Source organism: Tachypleus tridentatus, chromosome 12 (assembly GCF_004210375.1).
Source record: "Tachypleus tridentatus isolate NWPU-2018 chromosome 12, ASM421037v1, whole genome shotgun sequence".
Classification (NCBI taxonomy): domain Eukaryota; kingdom Metazoa; phylum Arthropoda; class Merostomata; order Xiphosura; family Limulidae; genus Tachypleus; species Tachypleus tridentatus.
The window spans coordinates 79,279,007-79,294,682 of NC_134836.1; the positions used below are offsets into that span (position 1 = coordinate 79,279,007).

At 31.0% G+C, this 15,676-nt stretch overlaps 1 protein-coding gene across 21 annotated transcripts; it reads left to right on the forward strand.

Annotated features, from left to right (window-relative positions):
• The first annotated feature begins 404 nt into the window (after positions 1–404).
• On the forward strand, positions 405–15,644 carry LOC143233734 (mitochondrial dicarboxylate carrier-like). 21 transcript variants are annotated; one of them, XM_076470312.1, is made up of 14 exons: positions 408–827; positions 1,210–1,257; positions 2,246–2,295; positions 2,818–2,873; positions 6,273–6,337; positions 6,702–6,830; positions 7,836–7,955; positions 8,208–8,368; positions 8,957–8,998; positions 9,585–9,699; positions 11,355–11,447; positions 11,705–11,785; positions 12,802–12,858; positions 13,427–15,644. In XM_076470312.1, the coding sequence occupies exons 6-14, from the start codon at positions 6,735–6,737 to the stop codon at positions 13,532–13,534; spliced, it is 873 nt and encodes a 290-aa protein (XP_076326427.1). In that variant the 5' UTR covers positions 408–827; positions 1,210–1,257; positions 2,246–2,295; positions 2,818–2,873; positions 6,273–6,337; positions 6,702–6,734; the 3' UTR covers positions 13,535–15,644. The 21 variants fall into 21 exon arrangements, with proteins under 21 accessions (XP_076326410.1, XP_076326413.1, XP_076326416.1 ...); XM_076470295.1 differs by lacking the exon at positions 6,273–6,337 and having other exon boundaries at positions 405–823; XM_076470301.1 differs by lacking the exon at positions 6,273–6,337 and having other exon boundaries at positions 407–827.
• The last annotated feature ends 32 nt before the right edge of the window (positions 15,645–15,676 follow it).

The following is a 15,676-nucleotide window of genomic DNA, read 5'->3' on the forward strand; positions in this document are numbered from 1 at the left end:
ATGTAGTAGCTAGCTTTGCACTTAACAAATAAGTAGAACTTAGTAAAATATTAAAATATTTATGTGTATTAAATACTGTGTTTTTTATATTTATTAATATTAAAACATGTTATCTATTCGTGTTGTCTATTATGGATGTTACAAAGTTATTTTTTATAACTCCCGTTTCAAACTAAGATATTTTTGACAGTGATAAATGATATTTTGTTGTTTAATTAATGTTAGTGTTTATTCTGGTGCTTTTTCAATTCAGTTTTTCAATCGAAGCTTCAATATAATATATTTTGCTATTTATTAAATTATCTTTGTTAAATGGTCCTGTTACAATGTTAAATTACGACTTTATAATTTTTAGAGGGTTTTGATGTCTTTAATATCGTGTTGTAGTGACGTATTTTACATTTTACATGTATTTTACATGGTCGTGAGAAAGTAACACAGTTTCTTGCTTTAACATATGAATTTATTTAATTGGCTTTAAAATGTTGAAAGTATAAATATTCTACGTGGAAAGGGAAGAGGAAATTTGTATTTTGTAAGCGTAATGAGTAATTTAAACCCAGTTATTTAAGTCTACAATTCCTCTAAACAATTCTAAATTTTCATACATACCCACAAGTTTATAAAATATTACATTGGTCAAGAAAGTAGCTTCGTTCCTTCTAGTTACTTAGTAATGTGTGCCATTCCCTTATACTAACACATCCACTTTCTGATGGGAGTATTGCTGTATTGTAGAACATGTAATGTGTAGATGTCGTGTCAGGTGATACTTCGAAGATGCAACCTCTGCTATTTTTCAACTTGAGTTACCAACAATGACGTAGGTAGCGTACACATTCTTACTAAAACAGTGTTTAGGTTGAAGTTGAGGCCCTGTGCCAAGATGTTAAGTTTTTCTTTTTTGATCTAGTATACTAGGAGGTTTTAACTTTAAGGTTGGGGTTTGGATATGTATTATTACTAGAGCACTAAGGTGATTGTAATTAATAGAGGGTTTTGTGGTATCATTAGAGAGTTAATATTATTAAAAAAACGTTGTCTAGGTGAATATTCAAAAATAAATAGTTGTATTTTGTTTTTAAATAAATCTATTAAAAAAGTAAGATAATCACAAGTTACACTTAGTTACTTCTGGTTTTGGACCTAACCAGATAATCTGTGAAACAGCGTGATAATGTGCGGTCCCAATTTTCATTTCTATTCTAGGACCAAAGCTTCTATTACAGTAATCTCTGAAGCCGAGAGGACGTACTGGTAAATTAAACCCATGCTTGATTTCTGTTGTTTTTTTAACGAAGTATTTGTGCTAATGCATTTTATTTTCAAAAAGAAAAAAAAGATTGTGTTATACTAGACTTTATTTGTTTTACTCAAGTTATTGATAATATTACTAAGAAGCGTTTCTGAACAAACAGTTTGTTTGCACCAAATTAGAAGGTGGATATTCGGTATTTATGGGAACAGAAACAACATATTTTAAATTTATATAGCAGATTATATTGTCATATAGAAACGTATGATATTATTAAAAAGTAAAGCATCTGGTTTTCAGTGGACATTAATGAAATTTACCATTTATCGGTTATTTTTAAATTAACAATATTTTTGTGTATTTCTAGTGTGAATTTGGAATCAAGATTTGGTATATTAGGTAGTTAGGGAAAGACCTTCATAACGGGTATATTAAATTTTAAGGTGTGTAGTCTGCTTTAACATTTTGTAGCCATATTTTAATGTTTATCAATTTGTCACCACTGATGACAATACCTGTAATGACTAAAAATAACACAGTATTTGGTAAAACTTTGATAGTATATTGTGTTGAAAGAGAGCTTCTAAATAATTCCCATGTTTAGTATAATCATACATTTAATTTATGATGTTTTTGAGATAAATTAGAGATGAGATATTTTCTCTTTAAATAAAACTTGACAAAAGTTTTTAGGCTGGCTAACTTTACTTTTTAATTTAGGTTGTTACAAAATGTTATTGTTTATGTACTGGTTTAAAGTTTGCAAGAAACGTGATGAAACATTGAAATTTATATATATTTGATTTTGTTTCATGTAGTTAGAAAGTTGTCAAATCAGTACTATAACTGATAAAAAAGGTTTGTGAATTCATCTAACATAATCTTGGTAACTTCATTCAAAACCCAGAAATACATCAATTTATGCTTTGTAATTATGAAATTGATGACTTTATATTATTTCCTGTTTATTTTTAATACACATACAACAAGGGACCATTTGATTCTTCAAGACTGCCCTTGCATATCTACCTTTGAGAAAGGTAAAACCCACTTTTTGGTTATACACAGATGCCTTTCTCAGTTTTCTATAAAGTGCTGACCTATGTTACAGCTGATGACAACTTATTCCATAAACTAGTCATCCTGTTAGAAAAATAAAATTGTTTTAATTGGAGCCTAACCTTTATTTTCCAAATCTTTAATTTGTTGTTTTTAAGAAGTCATCTGTCCTATCATTCCTATATATGTAAACTCAGGAACTTCAGTAAAACCACCCTTTTTTCATATATAATAAAGATGATAATATGTTTGTGTTATATGCAGTTAAAGTTTAGTTGAGATTAAGAATTTTGAGATTTTTATACATGATCATTAATGTTAAAATGGTAGATTACAGAAAGTTTTTATGTTAACATTTGTACAAGATGTATTTCCTATTTTGTGTCACATCTTTGTTACATTATTTACAAATATAACAAGTTACTTAACTCCATTGTAATTATTAGCAGATATAACAAGCTAATTAACTCTCATAGCAGTGGTGTAATTTATCTTTTTTATAGTTATATTTGGAAGACAATCTATGGCCCTCAACATGCCAGAAATAACTACTATACAGGTGATCTTTAAAAATATAACGTAGCTTGTTATATAACATTTGACTGCTGCATCGTGATTGGCTTGTACAGATGTTATTTTGCTTGCTGATGAGAGTATTTTCAATTGATGTACATAGTTCTGACAACATAAAGATACTATACATTTTTTGTTACTCTTACATGCTTGATTAATATGTTAAATTTATTTGAAAGTTTTGTGTGTATTTCACCATATCAGATCAAAGTATATTTTTTTGTATTTACATGAAATCCTGTTATATTGAAGCTTGTTGTGTTCTTTATGTTGTTATGTTTTCACCTAGTTAACTATTAACATTACAGGTTAGAAAGGCGATTGTTGTGTATATGGTTTTTGTCACTGTCTGTAAAATTGGTTATTATTTAAGGATGTTTGAACTCTAACATTCCAAAATTGTCTTTCCTTCCATACCTATCTCAATCTTGGACCACCATTAGGTGATTCAATTTCTAAATGGGTTGATAAGTCCCGTACTTGTGATTATTGTATCAAACTATTGACAAAGATCCAGGATTAAATCCTGGTCACTATCAATGAAAAATTAATCCTTCTCAAGGTTTCTATGAAGACTGCAGCAGATAAGCAGTCCAGGGTGGTCCTCTAAACATTGCTAAAATATTTTGCTAATGGTGCACCCATATTTCAGACTCCATAGTTCTGCTGATCAGGTGATTACTCTCCACCAATTATACTGCACCATCTAAACTAGTGAAACTATTTTCCTCTACTATTCTAGGACAGTCCTCACCTTCTCAATGTGTATTTTAAGTTGCTCTCAATGTAACATTAAAATTTTGATAGTGCTTAATCACAGTGTTTTATACAAGAAACTTTCTCTGGATAGGCTGCACTTAACATACTCTAATGTCACCCAAGGAAGTACCCTTGGTAACAGCTTATGTGGGCTCATTGTCACTTCCACACTAGATTTTCTGTGCTTGTCAATGCTGTACTGTTTCCAGTCATGGTAATACAGCAACTGATTCTATGTTGAACTGATGCTTACCAACTAAATTATGCCCTTTTTTGTTCCTGTGTTTGTTGCTGGGTGAAGAACATACCTGTTCCAGAAGTAAGGCTGTGTCTCACAGGTGGGTTCTTTTCATATTCTTGTACACATTTTCTTTCAGTGTGGTTGCTTTCCACCTGATGTGTTCTCACTGTCCTCTCCAACTTTGCAGTGTGGGATTCTAGCTTTGGGTGAGAAGAGGTAAGACTGTTTCAAAAATTAATATTTTCTTACACTGAAAATGTAGTTCCAATACATACTTACCTCCCTTCACCTGACTTTTCCACTGACATGTCAGTGTTTCTGGTTTTTACTTGCCAGTTCTTGAAAGTGAGGATTGTTCTAAAATAGTAGAGGGAGTTAACTGTACTAGTATAAATGGCACAGTACCATTGGAGGATGGTAGGATTAAGATACCTTTGGGGAGAAGAGGTGGTAAGTATCTGTCAGAAAATGTTAACTTTTGACACTGAAGTGTTTGTTTCTGTTTTATAATGGCAAATATCTAACGCTACATAAAAATGTTTCTTCTTGTGTCCTGTCCTCCATTGACCCTCATAAGTGTTTTGAAGAACAATTAATATAACTCACCTGAAGATGACTCAATGATATGAGTAAACACATAATTATAACATTAAAAACTGCCATAAAGTCAGTGTTGTATTCATGAATTAATCATTCAGTTTTGTAGGTTTCTTATTAAATATTTTCAATATTGTCTGTTAAAGCTGTGGTTGATTGTTATTGCTAGCAGCTCTGTTCTGTTAGCGTTTAGTGAGCCCTAAATGCTTGTGCCATAGTTCCATTTCCTAAAATAAGCTGTACATATCAACTACATTTACTCTTTTAATCTTAACACTACTATTTAGAAAAAAATAAGTAAATATTACAAATTATATTTGCTGTTAATTTTGTATGCTAATACACTGAATAAACTAATGTTTGCTTTTTTATTTTTATATTTTTTCCAAAAGTAAAAGCTAACTGGAGAAATACAAATATTAAAATAATGTAGATTAAACAGTTCATATTTAATGTCTTTTTTTTTTTTTTTGAAACCAGATAAAGAGTAGTCATTTTAAATTCTAGAAACGTTACAGATTTCAGTAATGTACCGAAATATGATTTTTAACTGAACTGAAATAGTAATTAAGGGAATGAAATATTACATTGTGTGTTTTCACTAAGAAAGAATATTTAATTTTTAATGTAGTCCTCAATTAACTAATGTAAAATAATTAATTTTTAATTTTATCCTTCTCTGTTTTCACTTACCAAATGGAGTGTGAATCATTACGTTCTAGTGACGTATTAAGGTAGGTAAAAGCTCACAGATTCTCTCTTGTGTTTTGTTCTGGAAGAAGTTTTTTATATTTGATTTTATATATGTGAAATAAATATGAAGTGGTCACGTATCTGTAATCTTGTAAGTTTAAGACTAGATAATGTTTATATATCTTGTATATCTACACAGAAAGTGTGGGTGGACCAGTGTAATCATATGGTAATTTATTCTTTAATAAATTTTTAGTAGTTCTGTTGGCATTCCTGTGTTATGTAATTATAGCATAACCACTTATATACTGTATGAACTTCTGATTTATTTTAATAATTAAATGAAACAAATAAACTAAATTGATTAGAGTTAAATAAACAAACAACAGTTTATTGTTCACTTCAGGGTGACAGGGTGTCTCAGTTGGTACATAGAGAGATTATTTAAATCTATTTTATTGAATTCTTATATGAACTTGCACGTTTGTGCTTTAAAATGGTTATCTATTTCACCACTAAGCAGCACTATGATTTGTTAATTGATGATTTTGCACATTCACTGACCCTCACTGGGTCTTAAAATGCTGTATGTTTGGGAGTCTGTACAGACTTCATGCTTCTAAACCTAAAGACTTAGTAACACATCAGTCAGAGTATGCTAGTCAAGTTTGCATTGTTGTTTATGGATCCGCAGCCTTTTCTCCAGCATGGAAACATATTTTTCATCTTCATGATGGGGAATTTAAGATTTAGAACCAAGATTCCATGTGGACTTGAACCCTTATTCAAGCCACAAAAGTAGGTAGTAAAGTCTGTAAAAAATACTTTAGTAAATAAAAAATATGTCTAAACTGTCAGTTAGAAGTTGAGGAGGTTTTTGTGACTTCTAAAAAATTAAAACCTTTACAAAGGAGATAAGTCTCCATGTGAATGTTTTAAAGTAACAGGATTTTTATATCGTATAAAAATCTGCCCTTTCATTTTTTTTATGCATTCCATGTTTAAGTGAACTGTGTGAACTAACAGTTTCCAAAGTCATCATCAGATAGTTTGGTTTATGTAAATATTTTGTTTGTATGTTTTTGTTATTTTTAGAGCAAAACCAAGTTGGGCTATCTGCTGTGTTCACTATGGAAAATTGAACCCTAAATTTTAGTGCTGTAAGTCCACAAGCTAACCACTGTCCCACTAGGGGGGATTTCTGTAAATATAAATCAAATCAATTTGTATAAGCAATCTCATTTTTGGAACTTAATGTGTTAATTGTAAACTTGTGTTTTTTCCCCAAGTTTATAGGAGAAACTGGAAACTTCTAGACTGATGAAGTAAAGAATTAGGTCATTAGGCCATTTATTGTAAACTTCACTGTTAATTTTAAGTAGTGTACATAAAAACATATTTTATCATATCTTTTGCTTGTGGTCTCAACTTTTCATCTGTTTGTTGTTTTTCTGTGTTTTGTTTCTGCAGTTCTTAAAAATATTAGGTTTGTTTTTTTAAAAAAAACATTGTCTATGAAACTAGTACACCCATCAAGTGGAAGAAACGTTAGTGGTTATGAAGAAACAAGAGAATCGTTTAGCAAGGTGGTACTTCGGGGGAATGGCTAGTGCAGGGGCTGCCTGCTGCACTCACCCCCTTGACCTGCTCAAGGTAAATATTTTAAAGGCTTTTGTATCCTTTGTGTTTGTGTCTCTGTAGTTTGTTTTTGTTGAACAGACATTCAAAAAATATTTGCTCAAGAAATTTTAAAGACTGAATGCTCTAAGTTTAACATGAAATTAGTACACTTTGGAAAGATGGACACGTCTTTCATTAATAGTTTCTTTTCAAGTTCACTTACAGCTATGCTTTGTTTTTATAAAATAATGCTATGACTATATCATGAAGTTGTTTATTGTTATAGGCCTAACTACTTTAGTAATGAAATTACATTTAGTCTTGTATATTTGTCTAACAAGCTGACTTTTCTACTCAGCAGAGGGAGTGAAGTTTTGTGATTACTATTTATTTATTATATTGAAAGTTGTTTATTGTCCAGTAATTATTAACTAATTACGGTTAATTTCTCTTTGAGTTATATTTTGATTATTTAGCATAAAATGGGTTGTATATAAATTAACATACTACTAGAACAGACATATAATCAGCTACGTAAATATTTGTATTTTCTAGACAGCTGATATGGGTATAAAAATTTAATTAAAATAAAGTACAGAACAATGTTTTGATCTTCAGGTTAACAAAGAAAGTTAGCAACCACTTTTAAATGGGTCATTTATTGCATCATGCACATGATTTAAAATTATAAATTTAACATGTAGTTAATTAAATTATTTTGTTAATGAATTTACTGAATAATGTAGTAATCTAGATCAGTGTTACAAGGGGCATTATGTAGTGATATCGCGAGGAAACCACGAAAGATTGTGTGTTCTGTAGTCAAGAGTTGACCACTCTGGACCAGTGTGTTGTTGCAATTAGTTGTGGTAAAACTAGTCCCTCTTTTGTAGAATATTTTAAATTTATGTACAAAACAAATTATGTAAGATGTATTTATGAAGATATAATTTTAGAAAGGCCTTTATTTCAAGTGTTAACTAAAATGAAGTGTAATAGAATTATTCAGTATAAATACTGTTATGATTTTTTCGACAGGTTCATCTTCAGACACAACAGGAAGGGAAATTAAGCCTCATACGTAACACTCTTAATATTGTTCATTACCAAGGAATTCTTGCACTTTATAATGGTCTTAGTGCTTCATTGCTTCGTCAGGTAAAACATGTTACGCTTACTGTGTAATTATACCAAAATCTCAGTAGTCACATTATACTTTTATAAATGACTGGCAAAAATCTTAATTTTGTTTAAGACTAAGATATATATTAATTTATAAATAGTTTATTGCTTATACTTGCACTGCTTCAAACATTTTTATTACGCTACTGTCATTCCATGTATGAGAATGTTGTTATTGTCAACCCACTTATGATACCACATGTTGAATGTTATATTTCTTTAATTTAGCTAACATACTCAACTACCCGCTTTGGTATCTATGAGGTTGTGAAGCAAAGTGCAACAAAACCAGGAGAACCATTACCTTTCTACAAAAAAGTGATCTTTGCAGCTATTTCTGGAGCTGCTGGTGGATTTGTGGGTACACCTGCTGATATGGTGAATGTCAGGTGATGAAGATATCAACCTACTTTCATTTTAACACCAGTACTGATAGAAATACCCTTGAGAGCTATACTGTTTGAAATATCCAGTATCTATTAGTACTGTCATTATAGTGTCAGACATCAATCTTGTAGTACAATTAAATTCAGCCCGCTCTTTAGACAGAAGTATAACAATAATATGTAAAAAAAAAGTGATTATCTGAGAAATTTCTTATATGGCCTAACACGTAGCTTGTATAATTGGTTGTTGGATAACTTCTACACTGATACACATATAAGATGTAAAACAGAAACAGTTACTGTTGGATTTACTGTACATGTAAAATAAGTAAAACAGAAACTATTAATTACTGTTTTATTTAGCGTACACATAAAACAAACTGTTAGTTGCTGTTTTATTTCATTTTGTTGATAACATTTCTGCATCAACTTGAACACTTCTTTACTCTTTTTTTATTTCTTTATTTTTTAACAAATCTTAGTAAATGGTTGTTGTTTGTGGTTATGAAGTTGTGCAGATTTCAGTGATTGATTTTATTGAGTGTAGTTTAGGAATATTCATAGTAAGAAACGTGTATTTTGTTTCTGTAGAATGCAGAATGATATTAAAATTCCAAAGGAACAGAGAAGAAAGTAAGTTTATTACATCTTGACTAATTAATCAACTGTGTGGTAAACTAAGGTTGTAATTTTTTAGTTTTTGGTATTTACAAAATGTACAGATACAGCAGGCAAACTAACAAGAAGTAGTAGTGTTTACTTTCTTTAATTGTTTAAGATATTGCAAGTTTTGTTAACACTAGTTTTATTTATCAAAGTGATAATTTTTACATAAGATTCACCAGCGACTAATAACTGATTGATATTGTCATCTCTAGGTTCACACCTTTTCTTGTCTGCATTATTGTTATTTTTGTAATAGTCAGAAGCAGGAGCATCATATTATGAAAGGCTTGAAAGGGGGGTGCTTTATGCTGTTATGTGATTTGCATACGCATGTTAATTCGGCCCAACTGGAAGTGTATCACAGAAACTGCCCTTTCTTAGCAGCTTCCCTGTTATGCCCATGCTTAAAAGTATGTGTGATTTTTCAAGGTGATAGCTCCTTTATGTTAACTGTAAAGTTGTTGTTTTTAAACTGTAGAAAGCAAAGGTGATCTTTTAAAGTCTGAGTTGCTGTGAGATTTACTGGTTCTTTCATTCTATAATTTTTGGCCAGCTACAAGCATGCTATTGATGGTTTGTGGAGAGTGTATAAAGTCGAAGGGGTTAAAAGGCTTTTCTCTGGGGCTTTCACCGCTACGTTCAGAGCTGCTTTAATGACCGTTGGTCAAGTAAGTGATCATGAAAACTATATGTAGAGATAATTTAATGACCATTGGTCATGTAATTTGTCAGGAAATACATTTAGAGATTATTTTAATAACCATTGGTCAAGTAAACTTTCATGACTTATATTTAGAGCTGTTTAATGACCATTGACTGGTCTAGTAAGTGGTCATGAAAACAATATGTGGAGAAGCAGTAATGTCATTTAGTCCACTACATTTGTAGATGTTTTTTATGACCATTGATCAAGTAAGTGGTCCTGAACACTACATGCTTCAGTGGTCATTGGTCATGTAAGTAGGTGTTGGTCTGTTGTGTAAAAAATAATGATTATAAACATTGCTAACATAGTTAGTAAAACGACTCATTTTTAAAGCTCTTTTCGACATCAAAACAGTCGAGGGAAATTGAAGATGATAATAAGAAAAAGGAATACAACATTTAGTCCAAACAATTTGTATTGTCATCATTGGTTGGTTATAGGTAGAAATGTATGTACAAGTTTTTCAACATGTTTCTGACATGTAGTGATGGGTGTATTTTTAAAGCAATATCGTAATGATACTGTATATGCAAGTGCTAGTGTTAACTACCTTAAACAAGGTGAAAAACTTGGATTTTGGTAGAAATGTTAATTAGATATCTGATTGATTGTTTTGTTTGTAAATGTGGTGAAAGCTTGTTTCTAAACTGTGAATGTTTGGATGTAATTATTTATACAGAAAATATATCAGCATTGATTGTAACCTTCAGCAAAACAAACATTTTTACTGCATGGTAGCATTTAGTAAAACAAACGTTCTAAAATATGAGACATGTCCTAACATATCACTGACAGTACTAATGAATTAATGTATTCTAATTATTGTAAGTTATTATCTCATGACTGTGAATACACCTCATTAAAACAGTACATTAGTTATGTTCATTACTAAGAATATATTTTTTTAGTCTTTATATGTGGGTAGCTGGCTTTAATCAGAAGTTAATTATAAGACATTATGGATTTTTTTTTAATGACTGAAATTATAATAAATAAATCTTAAATTAGAACAGAAAAATTCATAATGTAAGCATTGGTACTATACAAGAATCTTGCCCTAGTTCCTACTTCTTGGTCACCTTGCTTCTAGTTAAATGTTTTCTAGATGCTACCAAATGCTGGCCAAAACACCCTACACTTCTCTCTTACAATTTTAATTTTCCTGTTTTCCATCTAACAGTGTACTGTTAACTCTTACTTTGAGTGCACTTGTTTTCTGCTTTATTTCAGTAAAATTGTTAATACCCATACCAGCTATCCTGAGATACATTTAATAGCTTTCCCATTGTTCTCTGCTTTGTTTTGTTAAAATTGTTAATACCCGTACCAGCCATCCTGAGATACATTTAATAGCTTTCCCATTGTTCTCTGCTTTGTTTTGTTAAAATTGTTAATACCCGTACCAGCCATCCTGAGATACATTTAATAGCTTTCCCATTGTTCTCTGCTTTGTTTTGGTAAAATTGTTAATACCCGTACCAGCCATCCTGAGATACATTTAATAGCTTTCCCATTGTTCTCTGCTTTGTTTTGGTAAAATTGTTAATATCCATACCAGCCATCCTGAGATACATTTAATAGCTTTCATTAATTACTTTAATTATTCTCTTTTTCTAGCTCTCCATGTATGATCAAATCAAGCAGTTACTTGTCCAAACAGGCTATTTCATCGATAATTTAATAACTCACTTTGCGTCAAGTTTAATGGCAGTAAGTACCATTTTATGTCACACTTTGATCTACCATATTGAGCCATTTCTAAGTGATCCAAACTTTCATAAAGCATTAACTTTCCAGTTTGTCATTGATGAAGAAAAGTCTACTTTTTAAAAGTGCTTGTATGATAAGGATTCTTATTTTTTCTCTTTTAATATTTTTTGACCCTATCTTTAAGTATCTTTCTTTTTTCTGTAATACACTCTTATTGTATAAAGGTTGAATAATAGATCGATATTTCTCTCTACCAGGGTGCTATAGCAACAACGATGACACAGCCTTTGGATGTTTTAAAAACTAGAACAATGAATGCAAAACCAGGGGAATATAAAGTAAGTTTTGTTAATGTTGGTGAACTAAATTTAATATCGTTTGTAGTTGTCATTTTACAATTACTGAAGCCCCATAGTCACCTGTGTTCACTATTATTTAATAGAAAGTGACTCCTTTGTTTGAAATTATTTTCAAACTTCAATATTTGATGAAGTGAAGTTTTACTGATTTAAATAACTCCATCTTTCAACCATATTCAGCTAAGTTAAAATTATCTAATTCTTAATATGAAGCTGATAATAAACCAGTGCCTTGAAGATGTTTGTAGAAAGATATAGGTTTAGTTTAACTATACAAGTTCATCTCCATTACTATAAAAACTAAAGTAAAAAGTCTTTCAAAGTGTACATTTAATTACAATCATATGAAATATATAAGTTTTTGTTAACCTGTTATAGCCCTTCCTCAAAATAATAATAAAGTTTAACTGAACTGTAGTGTATGTTCTCTGCAAGTCTAATAAACTTCAGGATCTTTTCATGTATTTAACCCTAAATCAGCACACTCAGGGTCCAACTGGACCCAGATGACTTTCTTGATTCTGTACCGTATTACATAATCCATCAAAGTATAGAGTAACATCTTGTCTGTTTATGACATCATTGTTGTAAGCATGTCTATTATAAAGGCTCCATTTGTTTTGGGATCAGGTTGGTACCAAGGAGATCTACAACATAGTTTTCTTTCTGCTGAATATTTCAGTATTTGGTAACATTGGTGGATAATGACTTGCATATAGTAGTATATTAAAACACTGGTATTTTTTGATACCTTGTTTAGTAATGCTTGTTTTTTCAACCATAATAACAGTTGTAACTGTGTGGAATGTCAGTCCAGATTACCGTGATGGTAATTTTGTGGTGGGATCCAGTTGGGCCACAGGTATTCTACAACCTAACGTTTCAGAGCTGTGCAGATGAGGGTTAATATTTTATAAGATATTCTGTTAAGAGTTGTAATGAGCCTGTTTCACATATTTGTCTTCTTGTTAATTCTTTTCATTTCACTTTCACAGAGCCTGTTTCACCTTATAGCAGTAACAGCAAAGTTAGGTCCATTAGGTTTTTTTAAGGTATGGTTATGACCACTTTCTGTATAAAGAGTTATCTCATAATCTACATTAATAAAAAGCCACATTCAGGCCATTAGATGATTTATGATATGAAAAATACAACTGTAATAACTTGTTCTCTCGAGCAAACACTAAAGTGTTCATAAAATATGCTTTATCTTGGTATACTTAAAAAGGCAGTGTTAAAAACATTATATTACACACAAACTCTGTGCAGTAAGTTGTTAATGGAAGAGACAGTTTACACAATGTATAAAACTATATTTGGAAGTAATATGGTGAATTTGTTAGAATTTATCCGACTAAGATTTCTTTGGAATCTTGAAGTGATTACATAAACAAAATGGTAACCCAGTCATGGAGATAGACACGAACAAATAAGGAAATCATCTTGGCTTAGAATGGCACAGGACTTGATGTTAGCTGGTTTGGTTAATAAAGGTTACCAAAACTTTTCTATGTTTTTAAAAAAACTTGTAGGTCTAATATAAAATCAAGCTTTCATTGTATGCTTTAGTTTTTTTCCATATTTTTGATGAATTTGTTGCGTTTTTTTTTTTTTTTGCAGGGTTATGTTCCAGCATTTGTTAGATTGGGTCCTCACACCATCATTACATTCATCTTCTTTGAACAGTTGCGACAGAGGTTTGGTTTTCTACCTCCATCTAGGGAGTAAATAATCCAACAAGTGAAACCTAATTAGCACTATTTGAAACCTCCCAGGAGTTGTGCTTTAGTAACACTAAAAGTCTGATACTTTTTCAGTTACAATTAGAAAAAGCCATAGTTGGTTCAGATAGGAAGGAAAAGAACAAAAGAAAAATTATTTTTGTGAAAGATTAATGTTGTAGTTTAAGATATGAACAATCTTGGGTGCTTTTGAATATTATTTATTATATTCTAATACTGCAATTTTTATGTTTACCATTTCAAGTACATTTTTATCATGTTTCATTATTCCTGAAACTACGTAAAAGATGGGTTTTCCCAAGTTCTTGCCAGAATTGCCTTCACTAAACAACACACCTGGGATAAAATTTCCAGAGTGTTGATCCTTGTGAATACTACACAGAGGTAGTAGGTAGAAAATAAATTTTAACACAGATAAGTCGGAGGTACATTTTAGTATGTCTTTGTGGTTCTTCCTTTGGAAGTCTCAACCTGAGACGAATCTAAGGTACATTGTATTCCATCTTCAGGGTTTATCTAAGTTGTGCTTCAACATTTTAAATGACACTTTAATGTACATTTTTTTGCTTGGATATACTCTTATGGTGGGACATCCATAAAGCATTAAATTCAAGTAACAACCGAGTGTAAAATACTAGAAGTGGTGGTTTTAGTAACTTATTTGTTGAATCATAAAATATTTTATTTGTACTTACATTATTGTAGCACCTTGCTAGACAGAAACAAGCTGCAACAGGTAGTTTTATTTAGAATGATTAATTATAAATGGACAGAACAATCCACTTCCCATGTTATATTCTTACATTCATATTTGTATGCTGTATTGTTTTTTTGGTTCTCATTTTCTCAAAATGTTTATATTAATTTAGCTACAACCCATTAAAAGGAGGGTCAGTGGTTGGTATGTTATCTTTCTTGTTAAGCTCTAGGGCTTTTCTTAAACCACAAAATTTGGTTGATTTAGACTGTACTATAGTTGAAGTTTTAATAACCGTTTTGAAGTCAGTTTTACTTACCTTGTATGGACAAGCATAGTATGTTTTATCGAGATTACCTGATTACATTAGCCAGGAAATTTAAACGTCAGAAAAGTTTTGATTTTAATAAATTTAACAAATTTAAGTGTTAAACTTTCAATATTAAATTTCCTAGTATTATCTTATTGAAATAAGATTTAGATCAGATTACTTCATTTTCAAATATTTATTATGTTTGGATTCTAGAATGATTATTAATGAAAGTGATAGACTGTTACTGTCACAATTTGAAGACAAAACCATCTCAGGCCTGTGTTATCAGCCATACTTAACCTGCAGTTTATTGCATACCTTACAAATTATATTTAAAATCAGAAGTCTGACTTTAGGTGGCTTTGCAATAAGAAAACACAAATCATGCGAGTTTATTACCTCTCATAAAAAGTCTTCTGTCCATGTTGTTGCATTCTCATAATATTCTCCAAATATTTATGCAGTTGAGCATATTGGGTTGGTTTGTATCCACTGTAGCATGTAGGCACTTTGCTGCCAGTTACAACGTTAGGTAGAATTGAACAGTAATTCTTACTGTCTAAGGGATTGTGTGCTTACAGGATAAATGTTATACTTCAGTAGGACTGTTTTGAGACAGGTATGTATTTAAGTCTACTACAAGTCACCTGCATCATACATAAATTATATCTATCAGCTAGGTACATTCACTCTGGTTATGGAGTTGTTTTTCCTTCTGGACCATAATTTTGGTGTAAGGCAGAATATTTGTGTATTGATTACCTCAGAGTGAATAATAGGAAGTAGGGGCATCAAATGAGAAAAACCTTTAAAAAGTTGTTTTTACAGTGACCTGCTTCGTGGAGACACGTACCAGAGGGTGATACATCTACAACACTCAACCCTAATTAACAGAATTCTTAGTTACACAGTAACTAACAGTGGTTTATAAGTATGGCTGGTCTTATCTTTTAAGATGGCAAATAATTGTTAGAATTAACTCCATCTTGTTTTAAGTGGCTGCTTCATAAGTAAGGCCTAGCAGTAATTAAACATCTTTCAACTTGTAACACGAGTTATGTAAATAATAACCAAGTTTGTTCAAAATGTTGTTGTCATACTGTTTATAGAGGAGTAAG

Coding starts and splice junctions, on each gene's coding strand:
- LOC143233734 (XM_076470294.1), top strand. CDS start 1,178: ATGTGCGGTCCCAATTTTCATTTCTATTCTAGGACCAAAGCTTCTATT. Junction 6,831..7,835: donor ACCCCCTTGACCTGCTCAAG/GTAAATATTTTA, acceptor TTTTTTCGACAG/GTTCATCTTCAGACACAACA. Junction 9,700..11,354: donor CTTTAATGACCGTTGGTCAA/GTAAGTGATCAT, acceptor CTCTTTTTCTAG/CTCTCCATGTATGATCAAAT.